We start from the raw sequence: 15988 nt of genomic DNA, 5'->3' as shown, positions 1-15988 counted from the left end.
CGCCTGTCTTCTTCTCTTATTCTTCCTTGTCCAATTTAGGCCCATTATGAGGCCCAAACTAACGTCTCTACTCTACTCTACCCGTTTCAAGTCGTTCCGGTTTACTAGAATTTAGTCCGGTTTACTGAAACCGGTCCGGTTTTTAAAGAGACTTGTCTGCAAAGATGAGTTTTCGATTCTTCTTCTTCTCCTCGAATGAGAAAATCAGAATTTTGATTGAAGAAAGAAAAATAAAAATCTGGTTTTTTTTTTTAGGTTTTTTTGTTCAATCTCTGGGAATTTTTCAATTTGACTAATGAACTCAGGTAAATTTCGTTTCTTCATCTTCTTTCAATCGTTTGCTTCTTGTTTCCTGCGAGTTTACGTGAGAGGATTGTTTTTAAATGATCCCCGAGTTCGTTAAATTACAATGCAGCTCCCATGGCATTAGATTTGTTACCTGAATTGCAAAACTACTTACAACATTTCTAGAAACACAAAGCATTATTCAGTTGTGTTCATGCGTTACATATCTTGGTTGTTTCATAAGAGAAAATAAGGTGTCCATGTTTCACCATTGATTATCTTATGTTTTTAAATGTGCTCTTTCTTGATAGATTCAGGCGAGGCACCCGCTGATGGCGATAAAGCTTCTACAGAAAACAGCAAAAAACGGAAGCTTAAGACTCCTATCCAAGTTATGACGCTGGAGAATTTCTACAATGGTAATTTATGGCTTTGTTATTTGCATATGTTACTTTATATGCCAAGGTTTTATATATGCTTTACATGTGTTTGATTTGGCTTTTTCTACAGAGCATAAGTATCCGACCGAAGAAATGAAGGGTAAGTTGGCAGAGGAAATAGGATTAACTGAGAAGCAAGTTTCAGGTTGGTTCTGCCATAGAAGGTTAAAAGACAAACGTTCTGTAAAAGAAGATGGGACCACCATCGGGAGCCAAGATAGGTCAAGCGTTGTTATTCAGGATCGTGGAAGTGGGCTTCGACAGGATTCATGTGGTAGCACTAAGCAAACGGATTATTGGAACCCGAAGCCTAGGGAAGTTGAAAGTCAAAGGCTTTATGAAGGATCTTACATGGGAAATGCTGATGGTGAAGATAGTACATCTTCTGAACGTAGCTCATCATTACATAAGAATCTTCTCTCTAGCAAAGATGGAATCCGCGATGTGGAAAGTTCTAGAGATGTTACGCGTAATGACGTTATCCAGCATCCCCAGGTCATGAGAAGCTATGGATATAATAAGCCTTCGGGATACTTGAAAGTGAAGAGAGAGAGTGAGAATGTTTCTATCACAGCTGTAAAGAGACAATTAGGAAGACAATACCAAACAGATGGTCCACCTCTGGGGATTCAATTTGATCCACTTCCTCCTGGTGCATTTGAGCCTCAAACTAATGCTATTGTTCAGGGTGAGTCATGGTATAATGTTTCAACTTTACCTTAGATCTTCTGGTTAATGATGTTATGAGTATTAAATGCTTCAGAAAAAGCTAAAATAATCTTCTTCGTGTGTCAGATTGTGAATGCCTTTACCCATGTCCAGTCGGATTTGATTGCTTTTTATATCAACTGTTTTGTCAGAGCCAATCTATGTTGGGAATCAAAGACGGCCTCACCCTCCACATTTACTTGGAACGAGGAAGAGCTTTAATCCTGGTCCTGTAAGTGAACTTGTAGAAGCTTTCTTCCTCTATATTACACACCCATAGAGATAATAAACTAGAATAATAATCTACCGTCACATTCTACTAGGTATTAATATTGTATTCTAATACTGTTTTGTATCTCTTTATAGAGCTATGAATTAGCTCGTAAACTGAAGATGCATTCGCCATATCCAGATTCGGAGGAGGAGGATGATGACAACATAATGATTGGAATGGAGCCTGGTCTAAGAGACAGAAAGAGTCTTGGGGAACCAAGACTGAAATCCCCTTCTCCCAGTTTCTATAATACTGTCCCTAACCACAAACCCTTTCAAGAGACATTCAAAGGTTCACCACGAGAACTCCCGGTAACTAACAACAAGAAGGGTCGAATAAGCTCCAAGAGTTGGGCTGAAGGTTCGAGAAACAATATGATTGCCAACTTCCATAATCTTCCTGGAAGCAATACTGAAACCAATCAAACTCATAATTACGATAAAAAGATATTCAACGGTGGACACAAGACCGGATATCTCACTAAATCTTCAAAGCTGTTGCCTCCGAGTAGAAGCCGATCCCCTGACTCTATGGATAGAGGTCCATCTTCTGTGATGGTAAAGATTTGTCTAAAAGTTCCATGTCTATAGGCTCTCCTTTCATGCTCTTTTTATGGAAATATGAGTTGTGTGTTTGTGTGATATCTCTTTCTAAAGGTGGGAAATTTTCACGGAGAGAGGAATCAAACGAAAACGCATAGAGAGAAATTGCATTCGACTGATGAACCGCTAGTGAGTTTGATGGTTAAACTATCTTGAAAGATTTATATGTTGATGTAGTATCAACGAAGTTTGAAGGCTTCTTCTACCAAGTTCTTGTTCTGACTTTTTTTAACACTTGTTAATAGGTTACAAAACAAGTGGAAGATGACTATCTTCAGCAAGATTATGCACAAAAATCATCATACAGCGAGATTCTAGAAAGAGAAGGCCAGATAAATCGGTTAGTAACCAACTAACCATTATAAATGCATTTTTGTTGTCCCAAAGAGAGATCAGATTGGCTTATTATATGATAGCATACCATATATTTTGTAGGTCTGACGTGGAATTGCCCTCTAGTTTAAGTGGGGACGATGATGAGACAGACGAATCTAGTAGCTCTTCTATGGATTGAGAGTCAAGGTACAAAAGGGAAGATTAGGAGATTCCGGTTTGTATAGATATATGATGAAACCGGATTAGGATGTGAAAAGAAAAAGTTACATGGTGTAATTGGTAAAAAAAGTTGAGCTCCCTTCATTTTGGTAACTAATATACGTATATGGTCCCCAAAGAGAGAACACAGCGACAGCGTGACCAAGTACGAATGAGCAGTATCATCTAATGGCCATTACCGGTTTGACAGGATTGATTGAGTTTGTGAATTAAAAAATAAACAAAAGCAAGGCCCATTTGTTTATAAAAAGCTCAAATTAGGCCCAAGATATTTTGATAAGCCGGTTTAAAAGGGCTGTTCAGAATTAAAAAAATAAAAAATAAAAAAAACGAGTGACTAGGAGTTTTCGTCACATGAGAAAAAATCAGAGCCGTTGACTAGTTTGTGGGTGTTACATTTTTTGATTCGGCCAAAAAAGGTTTCTTTTTAGGGTTAGCGTAGCTTTGCCTCAAAGTTTGAAGATAATAACTTTCTTTTGTTTTGGTTTATCTGCAAAACTGATTTTGAATCTTTTCGCGTAATCAATCCTCTCTCAATCCTTTTCCTCTCTGGTGAGAATCTCTTTCTTCTTCATCTTTTTCGTCTCTGTCTCTGTCTCTGTCTCTGTCTCTGTCTCTGTCTCTATCTTTCCCGATTCCACTGTTCTCCGATTCTGTGTGTGTGTTCCTGCGAGTTTTCGTGACGACGGTTTCGTATCTGATGCTATTTTTATCACTCGTTCGTCGTTTCGTTATTGCGGGTTTCTATTTGTTCTGTGAACTTGTTGACCGTAATTTCGTACAACTGTTGCTGATTTGATTTTTGTCGGTATGTCTTAAAAAGATGATCTTTATTTGATATATATATATATATATATATATATGTTTTTTTGTTCCAACATCGTATTTTGTAATCTGAATTGCAAGATCTTAGCTTGGTGTTAAAAGATTTGATCTTTTTTTTTCTCTCTTGTTGAATTGTTTCATCAGGTTGTGACTTTAACTAATTGGGGGAATTTAAAGGAGTGGGCTTTCTTAAGCTCGAAAACAATTGTTCTTCACTCTGGCCGCTTCTGCAAAGTCGTGTGCTTCTCGCACCTCTGCGCAGGTGTGGGGTGGCCTTGAAGTGGTGACTTCACTCTCTCTTCCAAGGATTTCTCTAGCATCAATCATTTGGAGACTCCGTCGTGTTTCTGAGGGTCTTACCCTTGATTACGGCTAACGTTACTACGCCGCCCACATGAACCTCTAGAGCTTACAGCAACTTTCTCTTATTTGTGCAAAAAAAAAAAAAAAAACATAACTTGATCTTTATTGTTTCTAGTTGTGGTTGTAAATTAAAGAACGGTTTTTTTTTTTTTTGTGGTTTGGTTTCGGTTTTTTTTTGTTTGTGTTGGTTTCTACGGGTGATGTAGTTCGATGTTATTAAGCTTGACACAATGGTCAGGTTTTCATGCTTCAACGCTCACATCAACCGCCATAAACCTAAGGTAAGTTGTAGCATCGTTGCCTCTTTGTCTTTAGAATGGTTGTTTTATATTCTCAGCACAAGGTTGCTTTGTCTGATAAGAGAACGCTCTATGCTCTGGTGATGCAGAAATCTGTTGAAGGGTTTTCAGAACGACTGATCAGAGAAGATGGGTCTAAATCGAAAGGATTGAGCTCAATCTTATTTGGGAGAAACATTGCTTCTGCTAGTGAAAACAGCAAGCCAGCTACTGGCTCTGCCGCTGTTGAGCGTGTTTGGAAATCTGAGGAGATTAAGCCTAGTGGCATTCTTGAGCATGAGATTGGGGCGCAGCAGGTACGGCATCTCAAGAAGAGTCAATCCCATGGGAATGAACTATACTTGGATGGGAGGGATGCCACAGAGAATGAAACAGATGACGGAACTAATCGGATTACTTCTCCAAATTCTCTTGAACAACAGTCTCATGAGGCAGGCAGCAGCAAGCGTGTAGAAGGAAGTCCTAATTTGTATGAGAAAGCTCCTCCAGCTTCAGTTTCTGCTTACCAGGGTTCTAATCAAGCACTCAATGGATCTATGTTCTCGGTTGGAGATCTTCATCATACTGATAAAGACAGCCGCCAGCTTGATGATACCTCCTTATATGGTGAGCAGATGGACAACTCAAACAGCCAAACACCTCATGGTTCACCTTTGATGGTGAGGTCGAACTCAATGCCTAATATTGCTGACTCTGCATCAGAGAAATCTTCAGCTTTCAAATATTCCTCTCATCACTCTAGATCCTCTGATGACCTTCGAGCTCTTGACATGCGCCAAACAGATAAATCTGTCCATGAGACTGATGAAGAGGTTAAGCAAGAGCAAGATCAAGATCAAGATCGGGACTATGATATGCATAAATCTGGAGATGACAACAACAAGGAAAATCTCAGGGAAGATGGATATGATGATGCATATGATTATTCTTCTTTGGCTAAAGATTGGATAGTACCACCTACGGATGAGCTAAACTTAACGAAGTTCCTTGAAGGAGAAACATCAAACCAGCAAGCAGAATATCCAGTAAAGGATTCTAAGTTCAAGCGTATTGAGGATTGGGTCAATGACCTGCAGCATGTAAACTTGTCTGAGGAAGCTGATGAGATATCAGGGTATGACGATGAGTTGCCAAGAGAAGCTGTCGTGTTGAATGAGCCGGCAACAACATCTGCTAAAGTAGATGCCATCAAGTTAACTCCTGGAATGGAAGCTGCGAAAAAGTATATATCCTCTCTAAGTGCTTCTGCAACCACAGCTCAGCTGGTTAGTCATGGTTTGGTTGTGATACCATTCCTCAGTGCATTTGTTGGTCTGAGAGTTCTTAATCTCTCAGGAAATGCAATAGGTAGCTATATTTTCCCTTCTTGCTAATCTTTTTCACACACTGATTGTTTTTGTTTCTTCTATTTTACTGGTCTTAATACGTTTTCCAGTTAGGATAACCGCTGGTGCTCTTCCTCGAGGACTACATGCATTGAATTTGTCGAAGAACAGCATCTCGGTGATTGAGGGCCTTCGTGAACTCACTCGGCTTCGAGTATTAGATTTGAGTTACAACCGTATACTGAGACTTGGTCATGGTATGGCCTGGACCTTTGCTCATCTACATTCTCTAGTTATCTGCTTTTATATATGAAAACCATGTTTGATGTATTTTGCTTTTCTTTTCTCTTGTTGACTTAGGTCTTGCTTCTTGTTCCTCTCTGAAGGAACTATACCTAGCTGGGAACAAAATCAGTGAAATTGAGGGTCTTCATCGCCTCTTGAAGTTGACGGTCTTGGATTTACGCTTCAATAAGTTTTCAACCACCAAATGTCTTGGTCAGCTGGCTGCAAATTACAGTTCTCTTCAGGCTATAAGCTTGAAAGGTAACCCTGCACAGAAGAATGTTGGTGATGAACAGCTGAGAAAGTACCTTTTGGGGCTCCTGCCAAATTTGGTATACTACAACAGACAAGGCACTAAAGATGCTCGGCTCGGGACAAGCTCTCATCAGTTGGACCGAGGTCTCAGGTCAGAGCTTAAAAACAGTAGCCGGAAGAGTAGCCATGGTGCATCCAGTTCTCACAAACCTGGATCCTCCACAGCTCGTAAATCACCAGCTTTGCCAAAAAGGTCAAAGGAGAGAAGCAGCCGTCTTCCACCTGTGGGACACAAAGTATCTCCAGCTGCTTACGAGAGTTATTATCACGTTGCTACTGGTGATAGATTGTCTAGTCTGAGGTCTGATCTGTCTATGCGAAGAAGTCGAAGTGAAGGAACTCTCGGGCCTATCTGATCACTTGGACCCTATTTGGATCTCTTCTCTTCCGTTGGCTGCGATTTCCTTTGCTGAGGTAAACGATGAAGATGCTCTATATACATATATAATATCTTCTTCCCTTTTGTTTCACCATCTTCAGCTTTGTGTTTTGTTGTTGTTGTACATCGGAAGCTTTTGATTCTTTCTTTTAGCTTCTAAATAATGTCTGAAATTGGAAACCATGTTATACATTCTTTTCAGCAACTGTCTAAGATATATTGCAAACAGACTTTTGTGAATCTCTTGTCTCTTTGAGAAAAATCTTGAATGGTCTAGCAGAAAGTCCAACCCGGTTTTCTATTCGGTGTTCGGTACAATTTTGGGTTTGGGTAAACCGGATGTCATCTCTAATGTTGGAATTTGTTTTTTACTAATGGGCCTGACTTGTTCTTATATATCACAATCTTGGCCCACTATGATAAATGGGCCTAGTATGGGTTAGTTATGGGAGGGATTGATTACACAGTAGGAAAGAGCAAAAGCAATTGTATGATTTGAAAGACTGTAAAAAAAGTGGTCCAGAGGGGGGTATCATACTGCCTGCCTGCGTGCCTGCGTGCCTGCAACAGAGATACTGGCAACTGGATCCATATAACTCGGATAACGAAGTCTCATAAGACAAAATCTTATTCCTGTGTAGTAAATTGAATCCATTTTTCACTCGTGACCACCATTATTCATTACTGTGTATAGATTGACATAACATAAACCATAGGTTATATATATACTACACAAGAACAATATTTATTGATTATTCCTCTCCCCTTCCCCCCCCCCCCCCCCCCCCCCCCCCCCAAGTGAAACAACTTTTAACTCCACAAACCAAAACTGTAAATACAGAACATGATAGATTAAGTAGTAGACAGGTAGATAGATAACTACTACAGATTTGATTATTTTGAGTTTTGTGTGTGTTTGTGGTCCAAAGAACAAGAAATAGAACGGAACCCGAGATTTCATCTTTGATCATTCATCACTGTCTTCCATGGCTTATTATTATGAATGAAGCAGAAGATGGATGGAGAAACAGGAAAGAAGCAAGTGTCGTTTTCAAAAAGGGGACCAGAAGAAGTGGGTTTTTTTTTTTTAAAGTAGCCAAGTGATATTGAACCATCTGGGATTATGTTTGACCATAGACCGCCTTTTTCAGCTTAACATCGACGAGTAATACTACTAGTCTTCCTCCTCTTAGGTGAAGAAGCTGTGATTGTGATGCTCTTATCACTTTCACAGCTCGAGAATTGCTGATCAAGCACATTTACTGCTGTTTCAGTGCTTCCTTCGTTTTCTTCAACTATATGATCTCTCTCTTGTATTGCTTTGTAACACTCCATTAACTCATCCTGCAAAACATGTTTAAATGCTCGCTAAGCATCGATATGAGATCATTTTTTTTTTACTTGGGTAAATAACTTTAATTACCTTATCTACATATGTGCATTGGCAGATTCTGTTACTGAAACATGGAAACTGTAGAGGACAGAGCTGGAAAGAAGCAAAGAGAAGTGCAGCGCCTGCAACCACCGATGGTTTAAACTCGAGGAATCTGAAATCTGCAATTGTTTCTCAAACTAGACACATTCAGTTTCAAAGCATGAGAGACGTGATTTGTGAATTGTGACTGAAGAAAACAGTCAGTTTTGTTTATACCATGTTGAAGATTGAAAGTGAGATCAATGGCTTGAGATTTGAGGGAATGTTTTGTTACTAAAGAATCATCTTTGAGCTCAAAGAGACTAATGAAAAGGGCGAAAAAAGAGAAAGGAGTAACAGAGCGCATCCTCCATTTAAGAGCTCCTAAAATCACATTCTCCATTCTCTCTATCATATGAGCATCAAAAAATTCACCTTCTTCCGCCTGAAAAAATTCACATTTCTTCAATGTTTCAGAACACTTTAAAAAATTCACATTGTATAAAGATTCAGTCTTTGTTAAAGTTACCGGAAGATGAGAAACAGACATGTCTGGCTTCCTCATTTTGGCAGACAAAGAGACACAAGAAAGAGAGATAAGCTTGAGAATCCAGGGCTTTGGTTGCTGTTTTGACAAACAGAAAAAGAAACATATTTAGTCAAATTCTCAGATGAAACAGATTCTGTCGGAAGATTCTGTTTTTTTTTTTTAATTTATTTACCGGCATATCTTCACTAGACAAGAACCTGTCTAGATAATTCACAGCAAGATACGTCAGAGAAGGGTCGTCCAATTTTCTTGAATACTGCGATTCATTTTCCAAATAAAGTTAAAGTTTTTTTCGATAATGATTCTTCAGTAACCCAGAAAAAAACAAAAACAGAGTAAATTTAGAATCTTGGGGATGTTTATAGAAAAAAAAAAAAAAAAAAAGAGACCTGAATGATGGAAGAAATGGCGTGGTTTCGATTAGAGATAAGGAAAGCAGAGGACTTGAGAGTATGGAAGTAATGAGAAGAAGGCATGTGTTGAAACTCGACGAGGAAGAGAGAGTGTGGTAAAGTTTCATCGTCTGTGTCGTCGTCGTTAGATGAGTTACTGTGGAGAGAAGAATGTGAGAGAGGGTGTTCAAGATGAAACTCCATTTTTGAATCTATTTGATTTGATTTGATGATGAGTCTCTCAAGCTTCCTCCTTTATTAGAAGAAGAAGAGAGAGAGACAGAGAGACATTAAAAGAGAGAAGTTGTCTTTATTGCGACTGAGAGGATGGTTTTTGGTCTTTTGAGGGATACATATTTTACTCATTTATTTATCATCATAACTTGGGGTAGTTTTTTGAAAAAAAAAAAACTTGGGGTAATTAACTTATGATTATGATTTCTCATTAATAAAAGATTTAGATTCTTTGTATTATGTTGGGAAATAAAATCTCATTAATAAAAATCTATGTTAGATTCTTTGTATTAAATTTATTGAACTATATTTATGTAATAATTGGAAAACCTAAGTAGTTATTTACTACTCCCTAAATTCTTAATTAATTCAAGTTTTAGAAGGAAAAAAAATGTTTTGTAAAAGATTGAATTTTCTATAAGTTTTTCTAAGTTACCTATGATAAAAGGTAAACTTAAGGAAAAAAAAATGAATGAATACGTTTATAGTTGTAACAAATTGCTAATTACAAATAACAAAGTATTTTATCTTAATCTGTGTGAAAACCATAAAACTTGTATTAATTACTAACATATGAAGTTTCAGTAACATCAAATGATTGTGATAAAAAAATAATATCAAATGATTAAATTGCATTGTAATATTGAAAAATTCATACTAGTGTTCGAAAAAACATTCTAGGCGTCTGCTTCCGCCCCATCTAGGCGCTAGGCGCTATAGCACCGCCTAGACGACCGCCTAAAATTGTAGTATCATCATTTTAGTGTATTTTTAAAATTTTAATTACATAAATTTAAAATTTATAAAGTTTATTTCTATAAACATAATTATAAATGTTTAATATGTTATTTAAAATGAAATAAAATAATATTTTTTTCTATTGTTTTGTTTTTGATTTAATATTTTATTATCTTTATACATATTTTGTATAATTATGTATATAATATCAAATATATATTAGTTTATATTGTAAATGCCTAAACTGCCTAAAACTGCCTAGATTCCGATTAGACGTTCTAGGCGTTAGGCGTTGGATTATAGCCTAGTTAACGTCTAACACTTTCTTGAACATTAACAAATAATTTTTAAATATATATATATATATAATTAAGATCACATTTTCATTTCAAAAAAACTTTTAGAAATCATTTGTATGGTTTAGAGACCTAGTTACTTAAAAAAATGTGTTTCCACTTTACAAAGCAATTTTAAATATACCTAACATTTTATAGTTTAGCACATGCATTTTTTTTTTCTTCTATGAACTTGATAATACCAAACCTTATATCTTCTAAATGACGGATTTCTAATCTAATTTCCTAAATTATTGTAAATTTTATATGTACTGTAGCTCTGTCTTTCTTCACAACGTTTTCGAACATATAGGGATGACTGTGTATCGATTAAATATGATAATATCATCAAACCATATTTTTTGACTGCGTGGCGTTGTCATCTATTCTATTAAAGCTGAAGTATTCGCTAGACTCAAATTGAATCATGACTTGATTTTGGTATGTTTTTCATTAAAAATGATTAGAGAATCACTTAATTTAATTAAATTAACCTATAGTTTTGATTTTGATTAATGACCATTATACCTTTGAGTCGACTAATAAATTACTACTGGGTCGGGACGTGGATCCTGTATGATCCGGAAACAGAAAAAATAAAACTCGCAGATCTGTTTGTACTCCATGTTTATAATATTCAGATCCTGTTTTTGGTTTGGTTCAAGAATAGTTATTTCCGTCACCAAACAGAGGTATAATCCCTATAAATAAGGAAACTGGTATCGAGTATTTAATGGTTTCAGTAATATCAAATATTAACAACTACCATACCTAATCCCTATAATTATTACGAATATTAATAATAATGAGAAATCTTTAATACTTATGGATTGTGACTTTGTTGCTTCCAAAATAATCAATAGATTAAATACGAAATTGTATATATATGTAAACTTATTTGATTTGCTTTTATATCGTGAGATATTTACGGAAACAATAAATCAACTTAATACAATTAAATAAAAACAAATCATCATCTAGTTTAGATTTTTCAATATTTCCTTAACGAAATTATAGTAATTAATTATGATTAGTATAGATGTAAAGAATAAAAAACGCAGAAATTATATATGTAAAGTTGTAAACTAATTTACAGAAAATGTGTATTGTATATCCCACATCGACTAAATATTTTGGAATATGGTTCATAATCACTATAAATATAAGACTAATATGTTTTGAGTACAAATGAGCAGGAAGCTTGATTTATCAGGTATCCAACTTTAACAGTTTAATTTGGTTCTATATTTGAGCATATTTAAACTTTTAAAAAGTAAACATATTATAATATATTTACGTTTTTTTAAAAGTTTAAGAGATTATAAATATTTAAATTTTTATAGAATGTTTAAATTATTATAAATATTTGAACTCCTTTGAATGTTTAAAATATTATAATATATTTAAGTGTATAAAATATTTAAGTAATATTAATATTTTTACTCTTGAAAATTTTAAAATTTTAAAAAGTTTGAGTTAAACCCGTTAAAGCAGGTATTTTTATGAAACTATAAATTAAATTGGTTTTTTACAATTTTGCTGAGATTTGATATATCAAATATTAACTTCTAAATGATAACCTAAATATACCTAATCTCACTATAAATACAATGGTTTCCTAACTATTGAAATATCTCATATTAAAATTTAACAAGCAACTTATCCTCTTTTGACGACAAACCAAAATAAAAAAAAACTCATCCTCTTACAAAACTATTATTCGATATTGCGGTGTGTCTATCCTCTTACAAAACTACTATCCGATATTGCGGACTGTCTACTCTCTTACAAAACTACTATCCAATATTGCGGTGTATCTGTTTCCGTGAAAAGCTACATTTTACAAACTACTTACTCTATTAAGATTTCTAATTTACTGTATAACCTCAAATATACAAATAAACACTATATAAACAAAAAAAATAAGTCAAAATAAAAAATTATATTACAAAAATATAAATTACAAATAAAATAACTAACAAAATATATAATCCGGTGTTGTACACCGGATATCACCTAATTACTCATTAATATTAATACTAGAGTTTATGTAGTGTAGATGTTTTTTTATTCATAGAAAACCCCATTAAAAGATTCGTCACTTTAGAATCTCGTCCTAACAGTTAAAAACATTGATTAACTTTTGAAATAAGTCTTTGTTTTTTTTTTAATCGTCATGTCTCATACATTGTTAATTAGGTTGTGACAGCTTGGTTTTTTCCTTGTCCTTAAGTCTTTGTACTAACCTTTTGTTAGGTTTTGAATTTCCCAACATATATATTTATCGATTAAATTTTTAAGTCAATAAAGAAAAAATTGAGAAGTCAATGAACAAACTGCCATATGAAAACGCCACTTGAACAACTTTGTTTTTGTTTTTTTTTTTTACTTTTATCTTTTACTGTCTAGACGAGATAACAATGAAAACTTTAGTATATATTTGAAATTCTAGATGCGAACGAAATAAAAAAGAAAGCATTGACTGACCTTAACAAACATGTAACGAGGAAAAAAAAGCTGGTAACGTAAGAAAAAAGCTTATTAGTTTTGGGAGTATTAGCTACTAAACAACAGAAAGTTATTGTATTATAGTAATATATTAAAAAAAAAAAATCTTTTAACAACATGCATTTACAAGTTTTAAATCCGGTTGATGATGAGACACTTGTAGTTTTAGCTTAGGAAATTGCAAAAGAATTAAGAAGAGTTAATAATTGAATGAAATTAGTGAAGAATTAAAGAGTATAACACCCAAATTCTAAGGGCCACCTGTACTTTGTTTGAACTTTAATAGTATGATAGTACTTCTTTGCTTTGTTTTTATTTTCTTACTTTCCGATCCATACATTACACATTAATGCAACTGCAAATTAAACAATGATGGAAGAAAGTAACAATAAGGATCATAGTATTTTTGAACTGTTGGTACCTAATTAACCTAGCTAGATCAGAATGGATTACACTGGATACTCTTTGTTTTAAAACCACTTCACTATTTTTTTTTTTTTTGTTGGTTTTAACCACTTCACTATTTCATTGGCGATTTTATATTTTGTGATGATTAATTGGTTCATGCGTAGCTACCCCAAAAAAAAAAAAAGTATAAGCAACAGAGAAATACACCCATCCCAAACATATATATCGACAACAATAAAGATGCGAAATACAATTTTAATTCCCTGCGAAAATGTACTTTGTTTCTGCAGTTACAGAGTGTGTGGAATAGAGTGAGATGCAAAGACCAAATCATCATGACATTACGTTACAAAGATTATGTATATGTTATCCAATAATATACTAGTATTACATTTCGAGTAATACGTGTCAATAATAAGTTGATTATCATTGGAAACCTTTATATAGATTAGAGAGATTTGCATTGACCGGTCATCTAATAGCCACAAGGATTCATCATGATCAACACAAGAAAGGTTTAAATTAAGAAAACCTTAATGATATATGTTGCAACTTGCACGAGTTTCTAATCTCTCTCTATATATAGTTACACCAAATGTATAAAGAAGAGAGGTGGTTTGTTTATTGTAATATGATAAATTTAATCCGATGAGTTTTGTAATTTCCCGTGGAATCCAAAGCTTCGACATACACATAGTAAAGATTAGATGTTGATAACGGCTATTGCAAGTAACTGATAGTTAATTGTGAAATTGACTAATGGAGAGGGGGTTGATACATTCAAGATTACTAGTTTATCTTTCGTCGTTAACAACTTTGATTATATCTATTTTAAACATCATCCATGGATTTATGTATAATTTTCTCTCTAAATCTCGTATGACTCAAAATTGCAATATATTTATATGTATTTGTGTCATGTGTGTACATATAAAGCATGGGAGGTGCTTTTTTTCTTTTAATTTACCCATTTAATAATATGAAAAATAACAAAAGATAAAAAGGAGAGCAGACGAATATTTAGAAGAAGCCTCAGTGACTTTATGAGCTCACTTCTTTGCCTTGGGGTGCCTTGCTTCAACATTGCGCCATCTTTTTATATATATGGTTTTTATGTTTATACTATTTACTCATCTTTCTATGCATAATACCATAGGTAAACTATTTGCAAATACACTAATTGTCCGAACTATGATGATGATCTGAATATGAGTAGTTTCATTTTAAATCCAAATGATCCTACTCCAGATAAATCCCTTGAAATGTTTAAATATGTGTCTATTACATCTTTTAATTTTTCTTCAGCTTTTTTTATAAAGTATGCACAACCAAATTAAAAAAGAATTTAATTCAAAGGAATTTACAAATATAAAAATTAGTTTTAAGATTTGATGCTTATGTAATACAAGGGGCGTGCTTCTTAGTGCATCTCCAACCCACCTCTATATTTGCTTTTTAACTATATTTTAGAGTAAAATCTACTCCAATCCATCTCTATTTTTTTCTCTATATATAGAGGAATTCTATTTTTTCCTCTATAATAGAGTTGAACTTTTTTATTTATAAAATGGTCCTTGAACTTTTAACATTTTTATATTTATGATCAAAAAATAAAATATATATTTAAATAGTTTAATAATAATTTAATGAAGTGGAAGTTTTGTATTGAACAACACAATACTGAAAGTTTGTCGTAAGATTCAATTCTCATATCGGATAAACAAAAATAACAGTCAAAATTTGGTTTGGTACAAAAGCATTACTCTTATGTTTCACAACTATAAGCGTTCAATACGCAATCCAATCCGCAAAAGCTAAGATTTGCTTATACAACATAACGATAGGTAACATAACGACTAGCGATTTCACTCGGACGAATGATCTTCACGACCTGCCCACGTTTTAGTCCGAAGTATCTTGCGATTGGATTAGTCACTTGGATCTTTGGAAGCTAACAAAACCCATAAATAAAATATATATTTCAATAGTTTAATAATAATTTAATTTGTATATTAATAGGATAATTGATTATAAAGTTAAATTTGACTAATTTTAATATTTTGGTTTAAAAATTTTAAAGGTTTTTGTATAGAAAAACATTTTAAAATTTTGAGACTATTATTTGCAAAAGAAAATTTATATAAAATCTTATTAAATATAAATAACTTAAATATTTTAGTTTTTATTCATACCATAATATTATGCAATGTATTTCTTTTAATAAATGTGATATTTAAATAATATTTATGAATGTTAAAAATTTAAATAATATCATAATTTTATGAAAATTTCGTAAAATAAATGGGTTAGTTTGCAACTTTTATAAGTAAAAGGTATTAATAGTAAAATAAAAAAAAAGAATCTCTAAAGAATATTCTTTTTTAGAAGAAAAAACAGAAGTATGCATTGGAATAAAAGTCACCTCTATTATAGAGTTCCTCTATTTTATAAGTAAAAATAGGGAAACAATTGGAAATGGTGTTAGTAAGCTTTTCATACAAACCTACTGCTTTTGTTCTTTTCTTTAATGACTAATCCACGAAAACCATGAGAGAAGAAGACTTAATGCAGAATAAAAATCAAATTTACTTACTCCATTACTTAGTGAAATGCTAGTGTCGATATGTGAATTAAGTCCAAGTAAAACAATAGAACTATAAATATCTAAATAAGGTACTATTATGATACACAATCTTACTTTCAATAAGGTCTGCGTCTGAGATATGATGCATTGTTGGAAAGAGGACAAGAAAG

The 15988-nt window shown here is 33.7% G+C and overlaps 3 protein-coding genes across 7 annotated transcripts; 2 read left to right on the top strand and 1 right to left on the bottom strand.

Annotated features, from left to right (window-relative positions):
* The first annotated feature begins 11 nt into the window (after positions 1 to 11).
* On the top strand, positions 12 to 2982 carry LOC104707761 (uncharacterized). 2 transcript variants are annotated; one of them, XM_010424181.2, is made up of 8 exons: positions 12 to 305; positions 597 to 704; positions 796 to 1413; positions 1586 to 1665; positions 1800 to 2264; positions 2364 to 2438; positions 2555 to 2649; positions 2745 to 2982. In XM_010424181.2, the coding sequence occupies exons 1-8, from the start codon at positions 296 to 298 to the stop codon at positions 2821 to 2823; spliced, it is 1530 nt and encodes a 509-aa protein (XP_010422483.2). In that variant the 5' UTR covers positions 12 to 295; the 3' UTR covers positions 2824 to 2982. The 2 variants fall into 2 exon arrangements, 1 of the variants encoding a protein (XP_010422483.2); XR_015563957.1 differs by having other exon boundaries at positions 173 to 305; positions 1521 to 1665.
* A 70-nt stretch (positions 2983 to 3052) lies between these two features.
* On the top strand, positions 3053 to 6895 carry LOC104707759 (uncharacterized). Of its 4 annotated transcripts, none has more exons than XM_010424180.3 (5): positions 3053 to 3416; positions 3834 to 4333; positions 4441 to 5698; positions 5787 to 5933; positions 6037 to 6895. In XM_010424180.3, the coding sequence occupies exons 2-5, from the start codon at positions 4283 to 4285 to the stop codon at positions 6630 to 6632; spliced, it is 2052 nt and encodes a 683-aa protein (XP_010422482.2). In that variant the 5' UTR covers positions 3053 to 3416; positions 3834 to 4282; the 3' UTR covers positions 6633 to 6895. The 4 variants fall into 4 exon arrangements, 2 of the variants coding, with proteins under 2 accessions (XP_010422482.2, XP_010422480.2); XM_010424178.3 differs by having other exon boundaries at positions 3185 to 3672; XR_015563955.1 differs by having other exon boundaries at positions 3214 to 3416; positions 4441 to 5616.
* Positions 6896 to 7356: 461 nt separating this feature from the next.
* On the bottom strand, positions 7357 to 9366 carry LOC104707758 (putative cyclin-D6-1). Its single transcript, XM_010424177.3, has 6 exons — positions 9009 to 9366; positions 8792 to 8875; positions 8599 to 8694; positions 8307 to 8514; positions 8079 to 8209; positions 7357 to 7999 (listed from the first exon to the last, which is right to left on the bottom strand). Exons 1-6 carry the CDS (start codon positions 9213 to 9215, stop codon positions 7808 to 7810), a joined length of 918 nt encoding a protein of 305 aa, XP_010422479.2. The 5' UTR covers positions 9216 to 9366; the 3' UTR covers positions 7357 to 7807.
* Between the last annotated feature and the right edge of the window lie 6622 nt (positions 9367 to 15988).

The sequence above is a fragment of the Camelina sativa genome, chromosome 8, assembly GCF_030686135.1.
Source record: "Camelina sativa cultivar CO46 ecotype springtype chromosome 8, ASM3068613v1".
Lineage (NCBI taxonomy): Eukaryota > Viridiplantae > Streptophyta > Magnoliopsida > Brassicales > Brassicaceae > Camelina > Camelina sativa.
Note: the sequence above shows the minus strand (reverse complement) of the source record. Positions and strands in the feature narration are given on the sequence as shown.